General features: G+C 41.6%; 1 protein-coding gene across 1 annotated transcript in view; it reads left to right on the top strand.

The window, feature by feature from the left end:
• Positions 1 to 17,135, top strand: part of LOC126235212 (luciferin 4-monooxygenase-like) — a 123,697-nt gene that overhangs the window by 72,843 nt on the left and 33,719 nt on the right. Inside the window, exons 5-6 of the mRNA XM_049943943.1 lie at positions 91 to 244; positions 8,032 to 8,173. Coding sequence (XP_049799900.1) covers positions 91 to 244; positions 8,032 to 8,173 — 296 coding nt within the window. The remainder of the gene's footprint in view (positions 1 to 90; positions 245 to 8,031; positions 8,174 to 17,135) is intronic.

The raw sequence follows: 17,135 nt of genomic DNA, 5'->3' as shown, positions 1-17,135 counted from the left end.
TAATTGGGATAGTTATAGAGCCATGTTTACAAGTAAATGCGTGTCACAACAGTTATGTGGCTCCTGATGCATCTTATTCTTTGTTTTCAGATTTCGAGCTTGTTCATGCCTCCAAACTTGGCAGTGACTATTGCCAAGAACCCCCAAAGTCCCGTCCGAAAGATGCTGCACCACATCAAAATCTTATCAGTCGGAGGGGCTGTAATGGACGCAGAGACTCAGCTATTCGTTGAAAAGGAGCTTGGTAAGCGGGTCAGCCAGGGGTGAGTGCAACAACAGACTAAGTCAGATATGGAGGTAAAATAACATAGTTCGTGATTTAACCCCTCGAAGCTAACACACAGCTTCGGAATTGACAACAATTTTCTAGTCTAAGACAAACGAGGGTGCGAAAATACACAGTGTATTTCCATCAGCAATGGAAGGTAAGTATTTGACGTACTCGTGCAGGCAAAACGTCAGGAAAATCGTTAAACAAAAATCGGCCGAAGATTCCGGAAAGGAACCCACAGAAAATACAACTGAAGATTTATTAGTATCCTAGTGCAAAAATACTACGAACATTTTTACAGGCAACTCAATGAGAGTTAGTTCAGAAATAACATTACTTTCCCTCCCACCTCCCCTCCACACCCACCCGCGCACCCACCCGCGCACACTACTTTCCCCTCCTCCAGCTTCCATAGACACAAGTATTAGTTGCGAACTAAGTTTTGATATATGACAATATTTCTGCAGGCGCTGAACTGATCCTACGTAACACAAAAGTTATTAAAAATGCTGGTTATTAGAGTTTAACGTGATAAGAGGTTGATCTGTAACATCCTTCGACCTCTTCGTGGTTAAAATATTTTTTCTACGCAGTTTTTTGAGCCAAACTAATATATGACTTGAAATTAGTGTCTCATTTCATTACAGCCAAACTGTGTGCATACGTAAAATAAGCTGTAGAAGTAATGTTAGTAGCTTTAGACATTTTAAATATATACGTTTTATTAAAGATGAAATATTTTGTTGTATTTTTTGGCGTACAAACCCATTCAATTAGCATCATATTACGTTAATATCAAATAAGATGATAAAAAGAAATTTACGTTACCACGTGCAGTTTGAGAACGTTCGTGACTTACCTATGTGTATTCTCTATCTTCTGTCTATATCTACACTAACAATGAAACTGTAAAACTATTGTTTGTTTACCTCATTTCAGCAAAACTGGATCACAGATAAAAAGGAAAACATAATTTAAAGTTTTGTGTAAAATTCGTCTGTCTGTTCGAACACGTTAAACTCCAAAATTACTAGAAGAAATTTCGCGTGGTTTCCGCAGGTACAGTGATTTAAAGTTTTATCTAGAATCGTCAGCTCAGCTTAGTAGTTCAGATGTTTAGTCATCACATCGTAGTTCATCAAAGAACCAGTAGATAGCATCGTTAGTTTCGTAGCACAAAGAACCTACAGATGGCCTTGTTAATTTTCTTTAACACAGTGATGCATTTTGGGAAGTTCACACCAGTTACAAAATTAAGCACCGTAATCTTATCATTACGAACACAGACTAACAGCGAGTTTACTTAATTGATTTCGCTTTGTGTATTAAAAACTGAACGACATTGTTTTATTTCTTTCGATACGTTTTATGGATATTCTCTTCTAGGAAAAACTAATTTAGTAAATTGGCGTCGTGATTTACGTGGCTAGTCATTAAATTTTGTTTTCGGTTTGTTTATGAAGAAAATAGCCTAGAAAACGGTCGAAACTTTCTGAATACATCAGAATAGCTAAACGACTGAGCAATATTGGGCTTCAAGAATCCAGTGAAGATCGTGAAGCGAGATTTGCTCCTGCTCGCTAAGATGAAGCTTTAGCCCACCGTTTGGAAAGTTCTTTCGAAAGCAGGGCGTGACATAATTCTGATCGAGAGCGTCCTGCATTCCCCTTAAACAAAGACACTTAAATTTACTTCTTTCCAACGTAGCAACACAGAAGAAAAAAATTGGACGGAAAGCGTCGCTAGGGAGTAAAATTGTGTACCTCTAATCCACTTGTTTCTAACAATTTACCATTTCGCCTTAACATGTCAACTCGCAGTGAGCTTGTTATTTTATTACCACAAACAAAGCAAAAATCCAGACGTTGCATGTGGCAGGCGTGGACCTTAGGGTCAATTACTTTTCGCCTTTCTGTGGCTCTATATCTGTGTGTGTGTGTTACTGAAGCAAAAAAGGTCTTCGTTCACGTCCCCAATCCCCAATGATACTACTTCAAATGATGTATACAAAGGAGCTTTATAAATAAAAAATAAATTCCACATGTATGATGTTCTTGGGCACAGCTATCCAAGTAACGCTGGGTTTCTCAGCTAGTGGATGAATAAGACTTAGATATTAGATAAGTGAGACCATGTGTTTGATTGAGATGAAATTTTGGGAGTAGGAGGACAATGGGAGTTTTGGGCAGAAAATCCTGGAATTGACCACGTCAGCATCAGGCTTCCCAGTATCTGGCACTCAATGACAACAGTATGAGCATTTCCAGAATTTCCTCCTCCTCCCTCACCCCCTCTCTCTGCGGCCAATGGTGCTATGTCTGTGCATTAACTTCATAATGCTCTCTGCTAGTTGCATCAGGATTTCGAAGCACCAATGGTGTGCAAGTACAGCCCCCCGCCCTTCAAGCAGTTTTAATTTTTATGATTCGATTGTGTGAACACTAATTTCTTCGCTGTCTGTACATATGTCCAGTATGAAGTACCACCACCACCAGCAGCAGCAGCTAACAGCTAAGAAGAAGAAGACTATCAGTAAGCTTTAATATTGTTGTTGTTGTTGTTGTTGTTGGCGTTGGCATGTGTTTCGTTACACATCACCAATATGTAATTTGACTGGATATGCATCTGAACGTATGGATGTAGGCCTAGCACCTCATGGTGTTTTTGATGCGGTCACTGGGACAGAGAAAGTTCAATGCTTGGTACTAGGGTAGAGAATGTGTGGTCCAATTGGGACAATCAGTGTAGCCTGATATAGTTCATAGAGATAGAGATGACAAGTGAATGCAACTCACAGCATACTCCTATCAGCACTAGCGTGTTAAAGGGCGCGGTGTTAATTGTCAGAATGTATGGAGAGAGGGCAGAGCAGCGGACAGAAATTCAGGGCGCTTTCTTGTCCTTGAGTTGGGAAACTGCGCCCAAAAGCGGAAGACTCAGCAATGATCCACGGCATGAGGATGCAGAGGGCAATGCATTAAAGACACATAACATGTATCCACAGGACATGTGGCCTGTAATTGAGAAAAGTATCATAATGATTTCTCCATTGGTAAAAGATTCTGGAAAAGATCGCATTCGGATCTTCTCATTCGAATCTTCAAGAGGGGACTGCCAAGGAATAGGCGACCATGAGAAAAAGATTGATTAACCAACGAAAGGTTAACGATCTACGAGTCGGGGCGTGAAATGTCAGAAGCTTCAATGTGGTAGGGAATGTAGAAAATCTGAAAAGGGAAATGCAAAGGCTCAATCTAGATGTAGTAAGGGGTCAGTGAAGTGAAATGGAATGAAGATTTCTGGTCAGATGAATATAGGGTAATATCAACAGCAGCAGGAAATGGTATAACGGGAGTAGGATTCGTTATGAATAGAAAGGTAGGGCAAAGAGTGTGTTACAGCGAGTAGTTCAGTGATAGGGTTGTTCCTGTCAGAATCGACAGCAAACCAACCTCGACAACAATAGTTCATGTGTACATGCCGATGTTGCAAGCTGAAGATGAAGAGATAGAGAAATTATATGAGGATATTGAAAAGGTAACACAATACGCGAAGGGAGATAATCAACGGCGACTGGAATGCAGTGGAAGAAAAGGTTACGTTAGAATATGGGCTTGGGACAAGGAATGAGAGGGGACAACGACTAATAGAGTTCTGTAATAAATTTTAACTAGTAATAGCGAATACTCTGTTCAAGAATCACAATAGGAGGAGGTACGCTTGGAAAAGACTGGGTGATACGGGAAGATTTCAGTTAGATTGCATCATGGTCATATAGAGATTTCGAAATCAGATAATGGATTGTAAGGCATAGCCAGGAGCAGATGTAGACTCTGTTCACAATTTAGTAGTGTGGAAGAGTAGTGTAAAGTTCAAGAGAATAGTCAGGAAGAATGAACGCAAAAAGAATAGGGACCCGGAGGTACTAAGGAATGAAGAGATATGCTTCAAGTTTTTCAAGGCTGTAGACAATGTACCAGCGAATAGTTCAGTAGGCAGTTAAGTTGATGAGAAATGGACATCTCTACAAAGGTTAGTCACAGAAGTTGGAAAGAAAAACATAGGTACAAAGAAGGTAGCTGTGAAGAAACCACTCGTAACAGAAGAAATACTTCAGATGATCGATGAAAGATGGAAATACAAAAATGTTCAGGGAAAGTCAGGAATAGAGAAATACAAGTCACTTAAGAATGAAATAAGTAGCAGGTGCAGGGAAACTAAGGGGGAACAACTGACATAGAACATAGAAAAGTTAAAACAACTTAAATTAAAAGCAAAGGTGGTAACAGTAAGAGTGCAATGGGAATTCCATTGCTGAATCCAGAGGAGAGAATGGGTAGTTGGAAGGACTACAGTGATTTCATTTATAAATGGAAGGAATAGTCTGATGACATGATAGAAGGAATAGGAGTGGATGTAGAAGAGATGGGGGATCCATTATTGAAATCAGAAATTAAGAGAGCTTTGGAAGACTAAAGATCGTATAAAGCAAAGTTGTAGATAACATTCCATCAGAGTTTCCAAAATCATTCGGCCAAGTGCCAACGAAACGACTATTTACGCTGGTGTGTAAAATGTAGAGTCCGGTGACATACCATCTGACTTTCGGAGAAATATCTTGTACACAATTCCGAAGATTGCAAGGGGTGACAAGTGTGAGAATTATCGCACAATCAGCTCAGCAGCACATTCATCCAAATTACTGACAAGAATAATACACAGAAGGATGGAAAACAAAATTGTGGATGTGTTGGATGACGATGTGTTTGGCTTTAGGAAAGGTAAAGATACCAAAGAGGCAGTTCTGACGATGTTCTACATAATGGAAGCAAGCCTAAAGAAAAATCAAGACATATTAATAGGATTTGTCGACCTGGAAAAAGCGTGCAACAACGTCAGATGGTACATGGTAGTTCTTCAACCAGGGATGCTGCTTGAAGATGCTGTGGGTAATTCTAACAACTTTCATCCTCAACCTGAAACATCGTTGAAGATTTCTATAGTGTAGAATGTATCTCCTTTTATCTCCAGCGTTGTCACCAGCTTGAGTACAGAACCATTTCGTGGGACTAGGGGCTCCAGACATATGAGCAAGTCGCAGTACGTGTCGTGTAGTTTGGTTTGGCTTTAGGAAATATCCCTCATCAGCAGCTAAAGTCACATATTGGACCGCATCCTTCAATATGACCATTTCATCTTTGGACAGGTAATGGTACCCTCGAAAGAGATGAGTTTATTGCATGGCATGCCCGTAGAGATAGTTACACACAAGTAAAAGATGTAACTCATATCGTGAAATGGCCGCACTCCTCCTGCTAATTCGTGTGTTATTCACCTTGGCGTACCTGAGCATGCAATTGGGGCGTTCCCAGTTAATCCCGCGTTCGAAAAAAAGCAACATATCAACATTGGTCAACAGTTCAATGGTAATATGTCTTTTTCAACACTGCGTCCCACAGAAGCTCTGATGCGGTGTAATAGAAGGTAGGATCCAGAGTTAACGTGCCCAGGCCTACAATCTGGACTTTCTCAAAAATGCCTGCGAGGTAATGCACATCTGTCTCAATCTACAGTTTAACATATCCGTCTAAATCAGAGATCCTGTAGTCCTGCCCAACAATCACCGTGTGCTGATACTCCGCATCTGTTACAGCAGCCTGTGACTTTGCTGGTGAATGCTATTATGTCGTGATTTCACAGAGTCACTCAATAAAATCCAGTTAATCATTTGGAAAGACTCGCTTCTTCGTCACAAGCAGAAACTTTACATCATCCCCCTGGTGATATGAACATCCTTCTGATGCATTGTCTCAGCAAGTTTTTGAAGCTGTGCATGTATGAATTACAATAAATCCAGGAAGTGTAGTACGACACCGACCTTATCATTCTTCAACGTGACATCATACAAGTGGTCAACAATCAAGTGAGCATAATACCCATTCAAATTATGGAAGAAGGTGGATATATGTCGTGGAAGTTGGTATTTCAAGTTGCATACATTGTGCGCTGCAATGAAGAACTTTCCCATTAGACGACAGTGGTCTCTGCCTGGATTTTCTGCTTTTCTATCCAATGGCAGCTCACAAATATGATATTCGCCTGCTCATGTAAGGCATCTGCGGTTTGGTCATTGGATTGTTTACCATAACTGTCAACAACACTCAAAGCAAGTTTTTCAAGCACAGAGAGAAATCATCTTTCAGATTTATACACGAGGTATGATTTGAATATGTTAAAACTGCAACCGTAAGAGCATAAAACACGATATACTGTTGCATAATGTACATATCGATCTGTAAAAGTGCTGTGACAGGCTCTGGGATCACCATAACGTGTCACAGGAATGAGTAAGCACTGAAATTCAGTGTATATAACGAAAGGATAGGATTACGGGTAGTGAGCATTCTTAAACTTTAAGAAGGTTTTACCTTCAGTGGGAATTTCCAGATGTACTGGTTTCTGGCTGGAACAACGAATCAAATGTGTTTATAAATGATCACTCATAGGGAGGGAATTGAAACATCTATGGCAAAAATGCATTATCTCCTTATTTTTACTTAGTTTTTGAGATAAGTGGTCAGGACATGTTTTTGATCCAGACTCAGCGATGCTTCTCACCTTTGAAGAATAACAGTAGATCCATATATTTGGGACGCTGAACCACTACTTTGGAAAATCGGAGTACTACTGCTTTATGCTTAAATTATTGTGGCTTCCTTTTTTTTTTTTTTTTTTTTACTTATGACCAGATCATAAATTTGAACTGAATACTGGCAGGTCTGGGATTGTGATGGGAAATGAGACACCTTCAAAGTAATATGCTCATGGACTTTAGCTGACTTGTACGTATCTGTATGATACGCAAGTTTTGGGTAGTTCCTTTCACATGGCAGAAGCGACCCTGAGAAGCAATATTTATCACCCTTCTCCAGATTCTAGATGTTAAACATGCTTTTTTAGGGGAAATGTCATCTGGAAGATGGATGAAACTAGACTCTTCCATTAACTGGATCAAACACAAGAGAGTTCATGTCATGCTGGAGTACACTGCTGACTGCCTTTCCAGGCCCTCTTTTTTGCATATCGGAAGAACAGCTCAGTATAAAGTTCTCGTTAAGTTCAATATCACTCAACAATTGTCTTGCCCCATGATATGACGCCATCCGTCACCCAAATTTCAGCAATGCTTTTCTCTGAAGCATTACATCCCTCCTTGGAAGGGTGACATCAGCTCACTGCACGGAACTGGTTTTCACGTGCTGTTGGGATACGGCTGGCTGTTGACGATTTCAGGAAGTTCCAACTCTGCTTGGCAAATATACAATAAGATTGCCAGATTTCTGTACATCGTATTATTGTTATCAATGTGGCGTTGCAAGATTATCATCCCTGAAAACAACAGTAATCACAGAGTAGTCTAATGGAGCTGTGTGATTCACCTGGCGCTCATTAGCAAGACGGGCTCGGTGACTTCTACTACGGCTAAACCCAGGACAGTGCGTGATGATCAGTCGAAAAGTGAGCATGGCAAATCTCACGCCCCAGTACGGACCGACACAGTCCCACGTGATGGAGGCCGTGGCAGACGTGCCAAAGTTGATAATCCATGTGGTTTGATGATTCATTCTGAGGTGACAGGCCTGCCGCATGCAGTGTTGGCGACTGAAGTCACAAAGTCACAAGCGGTGACCACAGGAAGCGTGATGACTGTAGCCACGGCAAAGAGGCTACTGCACGTGGTAAACAGTCTGATTTTCCAGCCTGGGGTGAAGATGTGCACATCATCGGCCTGTGCTGGTACAATGGGACTACCGCATATGGTGTTTTCAGCAGCCAGTTCATTAACATTGGTGGTGTGGCGGATCCACCTCCAGATGACTTCAGCACTTCTGGAAAGGAACAGTGAGGTTTCAGTAACAATTATAATTTCTGGTACTTACGTTAAGGTTGCTAATGCTAACAAGTGATATTAGCTACTCATCATTTCCGTCATTCAGGATATATCACATATATTTAGACATTTTATTGTTCAATGAAACATTCACATTCATAGCTATACCATCTTCAGTTGCCTAACAAATAAGAAAAAAACGTGCCCCCCTCATAAGCTCTCCATGAAATTGTAAATCATTATACTTGGTAGAATGAGAGATATTGAATTTAATTGATGAAAGGAGAAAATACAAAAATGCAGTAAATGAAGCAGGCAAAAAGGAATACAAACGTCTCGAAAATGAGATCGACAGGAAGTGCAAAAAGGCTAAATAGGGATGGCTAGAGGGCAAATGTAAGGATGTAGAGGCTTATCTCACTAGGGGTAAGATAGATACCGCCTGCGGGAAAGAGACCTATGGAGAGAAGAGAACCACTTGCATGAATATCAAGAGCTCAGATGGAAAACCAGTTCTAAGCAAAGACGGGAAAGCAAAAAGGTGGAAGGAGTATATAGAGGGTCTATACGAGGGCGATGTACTTGAGGACAACATTATGGTAATGGAAGAGAGATGAAGATGAAATGGAAGATATGACACTGGGTGAAGAATTTGACAGATAACTGAAAGACCCAAGTCGAAACAAGGCCCCGGGAGTAGATATCGTTCCATTAGAGCTACTGATCGCCTTGGGACACCCATCCTGACAAAACTCTACGATCTCGCGAGCAAGATGTATGAGGCAGGTGAAACACCCTCGGACTTCAAGAAGAATATAATAATTCCAATCCCAAACAAAGCAGGTGTTGACACGTATGAAAATTACCGAACTATCAGTTTAATAAAAAACTAACACGAATTCTTCGCAGACTAATGGAAAAAACTGGCAGAAGCCGACCTCGGGGAAGTTCATTTTGGATTCCGTATAAATGTTGGAATACTTGAGGCAATACTGACCCTACGAACTATCTTAGATTAACAAAAGACAAACGTACGTTTACAGCTTTTGTAGACTTAGAGAAAGCTTTTGACAATGTTGACTGAAATACTGGAAGGGGTAAAATACAGGGAACGAAAGGGTATTTACAGTTTGTACAGAAACCAGGTGTCAGTGGCAGTTATGAGTCGAGGGGCATGAAAGGGAAGCAGTGGTTGGGTAGGGAGTGAGACAGGGTTGTACCGTATCCCCGATGTTATTCAGTCTGTATAGTGAGCAAGCAGTAAAAGAAGCAAAAGAAAAAATTGGGGTAGGAATTAAAATCCATGGAGAAGAATTAAAAACTTTTAGGTTTGGCGATGACATTGTAGTTCTATGGGAGATAGCAAAGCACCTGAAAGAGTAGATGAACTTAATGGACAGTGTCTTGAAAGGAGTATATAAGATGAACATCAACAAAAGCAAAACGAGGATAATGGAATGCAGTCAGATTAAATCAGGTGATGCTGAAGGAATTAAATTAGGAAATTAAACACTTAAAGTAGTAAACGTGTTTTACTATTTGGGGACCAAAATAACTTGTGATGGTCGAAGTAGAGAGGCTATAAAATGTAGACTGGCAATGGCAAGGAAAGCGTTTCTGAAGAAGATAAATTTCTTAACATCGAGTGTAGATTTAAGTGCCAGGAAGTCTTTTCTGAAAGTGTTTGTATGGAGTGCAGCCATGTATGGAAGTGAAACAAGGACGATAAATAGTTTAGACAAGAAGGGAACAGAAGCTTTCAAAATTTGGTGCTATAGAAGAATGCTGAAGATTAGATGGGTAAATGGCATAACTAAGGTATAGGTACTGAACAGAATTGGGGGGAGCAGGAGTTTGTGTCACAACTTGACTAGAAGAAGGGATCGGTTGGTAGGACATGTTCTGAGGCATCAAGGGATCACCAATTTAGTATTAGAGGGCAGTGTGGAGGGTTAAAATCGTAGAGGAATACACTAAGCAGATTCAGAAGGAGGTAGGTTGCAGTAGTTACTTAGAGATGAAGAAGCTTGTACATGGTAGAGTAGCACGGAGAGCGGCATCAAACAGGGTCTGGACTGAAGAGCACAACAACAACTAGTCATACTGACTTATCCACTTGTCAACGACCGTTTTCGTCCCCGGCGGGTCCTGACTAGAAAATGGCATTACGGCTTGTGCCAGCTCAATGTCAGTACACCTACAGAAAAAATAGGAACACATAAGCACTACACGGAAGGGTGGGAAAAAGCTGAGACAAACACATATAAATATGTATACTTACATCTGATCTCCTGATCCCTAGGAAAGCCATAGTTTCATTTCGTGCTGTAGTGACGCCATGTTGCTGTCCTATTCACACATATGTGTGCCCCTCTTTCATATTGGTGCCAATGAGTCTGTTGCAATTGATAATGAAAGTTTTAGGTGTATGTTCGTGTCACATGAAGTTAATTCTAGCGTTGCCTCTCCAAGCATCTCTACTAAAGACATCTTACGACCAAGCACGTCAGTCGGAGTACAAGATGTGACATATTCATCAATCATCTTCGTTTCTTTATATTCCATCACACTCCAGATATAGTCCCACTTGTACCATAAATACTGAACATTAGAGAGAGAACACAAGCTCGGATTAGAGAAAGATGGAAAAGGAAATCGGCCGTGCCCTTTCACAGAAACCATCCAGGTATTTGCCTGTAGCGATTTAGGGAAATCACTGGACGGTCGGACGTGAGTTTGAACCGTCGTCCTCCCGAATGCGAGTCCAGTGTGCTAACCACTGCGCCAACCATCTCGGGGGTCGAAAAGACATCCTGCGGACAGTGACTGCTGTTGCGGCTCCTGCAGTGGTTTAGGCAGGAACTTCCGTTTCTCTTCATAGCAAAGCCCCAACCAAGTATAGAGACAGAGCACAAGCTCGGGTTAGGGAAGGCTCAAACCCACGTCCGACCATCCTGATTTAGGTTTTCTGTGATTTCCCTAAATCGCTTCAGGCAAATACCGGGATGGTTTCTGTGAAAGGGTACGGCCGATTTCCTTCTCCATCCTTCTCCACACATAGTAATAATTATAAGAATAATGAGGGATGGATGAATACTTACTGGCAGTCTTCTGCTTCGCAGATGATCACTGCTGCTGTTTCTGGCGGCACTTCATGCTGGACATACGTACGGACAGTAGATTGTTCACGCAATAAAATTACAAAAATTAAAACTGCTGTGTTGCCATTGGTCAAAGAGGAGGAGGGAGGAGGGGAGGGAAGGTGTAAGGGTTGGGAAGGATATTCCAGGAATGATGTCTTTGTCTGAGTGGCGACTGCAGGCTCCAGTGATTTTAGGAAAATCGACGCTGATGTCATCGTGCTAATGCTGATATCACCGACTCTTGTTGCAGAACCTGCAGCGATCCTCTACTTACGGGTACTTAATCTATAATCGAGTGTACTGAGGGACATGCACTCTGAGAAGTCGATGAACTGAAAATATAGTGTACTTGTCACTTAACTCGTGTGACTGCGACCATCTGAACTGGCTGTGCGAGGCACTATCATAATGAATCAGGCAGATATTCTAGAAATAACAAACATTCGTTGTTAGTTCTAACTGGCCTTTTTTTCACAACTTATATCATGTTGGGTTTTCTTCAGAGTATTAGGGGTGTGCCAGAACGATGACTGCAAAAAATATCTGTTTACATCCTGTGAAAAAGTAGTAAAGTACAGTACAGAATTACATTCTGATTAATAAGCGCTCTACAACCTCGGTGAGGAGGGTATGTACCTGTCCGGGAACCGACGTTCCTTCAATGTCCTACTAATAGTAGAAATAAAAATTACAAATGACAAGAGACATACAGAACAACGAAAAAAGAATACGATCGGGTTAAAGATGAAGGTATCCCAAACACTTTCAAATAACTTCCGGGAATTCAGCCAGGTAACACTTTCAGCGACCGCCGATATTTCGGCGGGAGAACACCCCGCCATTTTCAAGACAAACTGCAACGGACAGGTGGCGTACATGCAAGTTTAATACCTCGGTTCTCCGACAGAAGCAGGAAAGATAACACACACACACACACACACACACACACACACACACACACACACACACACACTGAACACTAGTGCCACCAAAGATGACCAAAGTCAGAGCTATCGATAGTGAGACTATGAATTCGCAGGTGACTCTGTTGACTCTGTTCCTCTGTTTTTTGACAGGGGAGAGAGCCGGATTCCAAACAGTTTAAACAGAAACCTCCATCCCTGTTAACTAGGTTGCTCGCTAATTTAATCTCAACTGCCTCCCTAATGACACTGTCCCAATAGTTGGACGCGCATGCCAATATCTCGGTGTTATTATATAACATGGGGTGACCAGTATCCAAGCAATGTTCGGCAATAGCAGATCTATTTGGCTGCTGTAATCGTGTGTGCGGTTTATGCTCAGTACATCTGTCCTCCACGGTCCTGATAGTTTGACCAATATATGCCATGCCGCAGCTACAAGGAATACGATATACACCCGCCTTACGCAGTCCAAGATCATCCTTAACGGAACTCAAAAGTGCTCTAATTTTAGATGGAGGTCGGAAAACACATTTCACATCGTATTTCCGTAAAATACGACCGATCTTATTAGACGTGTTTCCTACGTAAGGCAAAAAGGCAGTAGACTTAGGTGTTGACTCAGAATTATCATCAATCACCCGATGTACAGTTGGTCGATAGCGCAACGCACGTTCAATCTGTCTATCACTATAACCATTTTGACGAAATGTAACTTCAAGATGGGACAGCTCAGCTGGCAAAGTCTCAGCGTCAGAAACGACATGTGCCCTGTGTACCAAGGTACTAAGTACCCCTTCACGCTGAGCCGAATGGTGACAACTATTAGCTTGTAAGTACAAGTCGGTGTGAGTACGTTTCCTGTAGACTGCATGTCCCAATGATCCATCATCCTTCCTCCTAACCACCACGTCGAGAAAGGGAAGGCAACCATCCTCTTCCACCTCCATCGTAAAACGAATGTTCGGGTGGATCGAGTTCAGATGTTCTAGAAAGACATTCAAATTCTCCCTACGGTGAGGCCAAACCACGAAGGTATCGTCAACGTATCTAAAGAAACAGGCGGGTTTTAAAGGCGCCGACTCCAATGCACGTTCCTCGAAGTCTTCCATAAATAAATTTGCGATCACAGGAGACAAGGGACTACCCATCGCAACTCCATCTGTCTGCTCGTAATACTGATCATTAAATAAAAAGTAAGTGGATGTGAACACATGCCTAAAGAGATTAGTTAAATCAGCAGCAAACCTAGCTTCAATTAACCGCAACGAATCAGACAGAGGAACACGAGTGAAGAGAGAGACCACATCGAAACTCAGTAAAATATGTCATTCAGCCTCAGTCCCTCCAAACGACGTAAAAAATCAGCTGAGTTCCTGATATGACGTTCACACCGTCCTATTTGTGGATTCAATAGAGAAGCAAGATGCTTGGATACACGATATGTCGGAGCGCCGATGTTACTCACTATAGGACGGAAAGGAACCCCTTCCTTATGAACCTTTGGAAGGCCATATAACTTAGGGGGAACGGCACTATAGGTGTTAAGCCTATTGATTGTGTCCTGCGACAAACCACTTTTCTTCAGGAGGCTGTTGGTCTTTCTCTCAACACTTTTCGTGGGGTCAGCATCGATTCTGCGATACGTTGAATCAGATAGTAAACGTTGCATCTTTTGTACATAATCATGTTTATTTAAAACAACGGTGGCATTGCCCTTGTCAGCAGGTAAAATAACAATACTGGGATCAACTTTGAGAGAGCATAAAGCAGCCCTCTCTGCTGCTGTTACTTTACTCTTGGGTGGACAAGCCCTAGTCAAAATACGGCATGCCTCCCTCCTAACTTCCTCTGCAGCGTCAGGAGGTAGTTTGCAAACTGCCTGTTCAATGGAACTAATAAAATCAACTACCGGCAAATTGTTCGGAGTGGGTGCAAAATTTAAACCCTTCCCTAGCACGGATAAGGTTGCGTCGTCAAAAGAATTCTCTGTGAGATTTATCACAGAACGTCGAGATATAACATCCGACTCCGCGCGATGAAAACGTTCAAACTTTGCCAAATGCCGGGCAGTAACGGAGTTGTACTCCCAGTAAGCTTGGGTCTATGAGGCACCGTCCAACCAATCCCAAGTGAAATCAAACACTTCAGATGCAACCATTAAATGAAAACGATAAAATTCTTTGGAAGCAGAATCCAAACGTCGACGAGTAAAACGAATCCTTTCGCGAACAAGAGCCAAGCCAGCACGTTGCTTGATGCGATTGGCGGCAGGAGAATTAGTATGGTGCACAACCTTAGCAAATATTGGGACATGATTTTCATCACGACACCTCAATAAAAACGACAAAGCACATTGCAGTCTAACTCGACAGCTACGAAGTTTATCCAACTTACGTAAACACCGATACATTTCCTCCCCGTAGAGGTAAACAATGTGAGACCTGAATTCCTCCTGGCGTATACAACTTTCAAATAACTTCCGGGAATTCAGCCAGATAAAACTTTCAGCGACCGCCGATATTTCGGCGGGAGAACACCCCCGCCATTTTCAAGGCAAACTGCAACGGACAGGCGGCGTACATGTTCAGTGTGTGTGTGTGTTATCTTTCCTGGTTCAAAAATGGTTCAAATGGCTCTGAGCACTATGGGACTCAACTTCTGAGGTCATTAGTCCCCTAGAACTTAGAACTAGTTAAACCTAACTAACCTAAGGACATCACAAATATCCATGCCCGAGGCAGGATTCGAACCTGCGACCGTAGCGGTCTTGCGGTTCCAGACTGCAGCGACTTTAACCGCACGGCCACTTCGGCCGGCGTTATATTTCGTGCTTCTGTCGGAGAACCGAGGTATTAAACTTGCATGTACGCCGCCTGTCCGTTGCAACTTGCCTTGAAAATAGCGGGGTGTTCTCCCGCCGAAATATCGGCGGTCGCTGAAAGTGTTACCTGGCTGAATTCCCGGAAGTTATTTGAAAGTTGTATACGCCAGGAGAAACTCAGGTCTCGTATCCCAAACAGGTTAACCACAAAAATCTGGGAAAGGATTACAGGTACAGTCAAACCACAAATATAAGAGGGAATAACATAAACAGCCAACGGGCGGAAATGGAAAAATGTGTCAAATGTTGCGGGGACTGAAATAGGTTACAAACAGAAAACACTCAAGAAAAATTGGATGACCGACGAAATTCTGGAATTATTTGAAAAAAGTAAGTATAGAAGCGAAACAATCCCGGACAAATATATGGACACGCAGAAAGTCATAAGAATGGAGATTAGAGCAGCAAAAAGTAACTGGCTGAAACAAATATGTGAAGAGTTGGAACGACTGCAGCAAATACACGACGACTTGAGCTTACATAAGACGATAAAGAAAACGGATGGTAGATATCGTAAAAAAGCTCAAATATAGTAAATGACTAAGGAGAAATAGCACAGGACGATCAGGAAAAGAAAAGTTTCTGGGAGGACTATATTAAGAGTCTTTTTGCAGATGAAAGACCAGAAATAGAAAATGAAGTTGACGGTGGTCTGTCGAGTCCTGCCATCACAAATGTCGGAATCAAAAGAACAATAGTAACGGCAAAAGATAGGAAAGCAGTCTGTCTAGATCAGATACCAGTTAAAATGCTGGATCTATTAGATAACAGTACGTTAGTTCTCCAAAAAGTATTTAATTTTGTAATAAGGGTAAATTTCCTGATAAAGGGCTGATGCCACACATCATCCCTTTATCCAAGAAGAACAATGCAACAAAATGCGGAGATTACAGACTAATTAGCCTAATAAGCCGTACTCTAAAGATAGTTTTTAAGCTCATTCAATATAGAATCACTGCGAATTTGAAAGAAATGTGGGATCTTCGCAATTTGGATATAGACGGGTTTTCGGTACGAGAGAAACATTGGTAGCAATTCATGTATTGGTTCAGATATGCTATGAAAAAGGATGTAATGCTGTTCTTCACAGATTACTATAAAGCGTTTGACAGAGTGCAACACCATAAACTTGTACAAATTTTAAGGATACTTGACACAGACGGAAAAAATACTCGCTGCATAGAAAATCTTTATTGGACTGAAACAGCTGTGGTTAAAATTGGAAGTCAAGTGACCGAAACACAAAGTATCTGTAAAGGAGTTGGAAAAGGATGATAGTATATTCCAGGAGTCGCTTGAAGACCGTGAGATTGGAATCAAAATAAATGGGATATAGATTAACAGCTTAAGATATGCGGGTGACAGTCTTAATTGCTGTTAGGATGAACTGCCTACAAGACCTTCTTACTGCAGTGGGATAACACAATAGGAATATGGGCCTCAGTATCAACACCAAAACACAATATTTATAATAGTAACTCGCAGTTCAAACGAACATAAAAATATAGAACTAATGCATAACAATGAACTCTTAGAAAGGAAGAGTACATTCAACCACTTAGGGACGTGGTTATGCGAAAATTGGTCGTCCGGCATGGAAATCAGATGCAGAATAGAGGGGGCCCGCAATAAATCTATGAAATTTAACAAATGTTTACAAGTACTGACTTTGATCTTAATCTCAGAGCTATGTGTGCTCAGTACTTTCGAATGACATAGAAATATGGACGCTGAAAGTAAACACTATGAACAAGGTAGAAGCATTCAAAATGTGGTTATATTGAGGATTCCTTAAAGTTCCATGGACAGCAAGGAAAACAAGTGAAGAGATCTAAAGAATAGTAAAGAGACCAAGAACTGCTAACCACAATCAGACGCAAGGAAACAGCTTACTAAGGTCATGTGATACAAATTATAATCGAGGGGAAGGCTGAAGGCAAACTGGTAGGAGGAGGCTGTCACTGCTCGGCAACGTCAGACAGTGGACAGGAATAAGAAATGCGGGGGACTTGATTCATACTGG

The sequence above is a fragment of the Schistocerca nitens genome, chromosome 2 (assembly GCF_023898315.1).
Source record: "Schistocerca nitens isolate TAMUIC-IGC-003100 chromosome 2, iqSchNite1.1, whole genome shotgun sequence".
Classification (NCBI taxonomy): domain Eukaryota; kingdom Metazoa; phylum Arthropoda; class Insecta; order Orthoptera; family Acrididae; genus Schistocerca; species Schistocerca nitens.
This window is presented reverse-complemented; position numbering and strand designations above follow the sequence as displayed.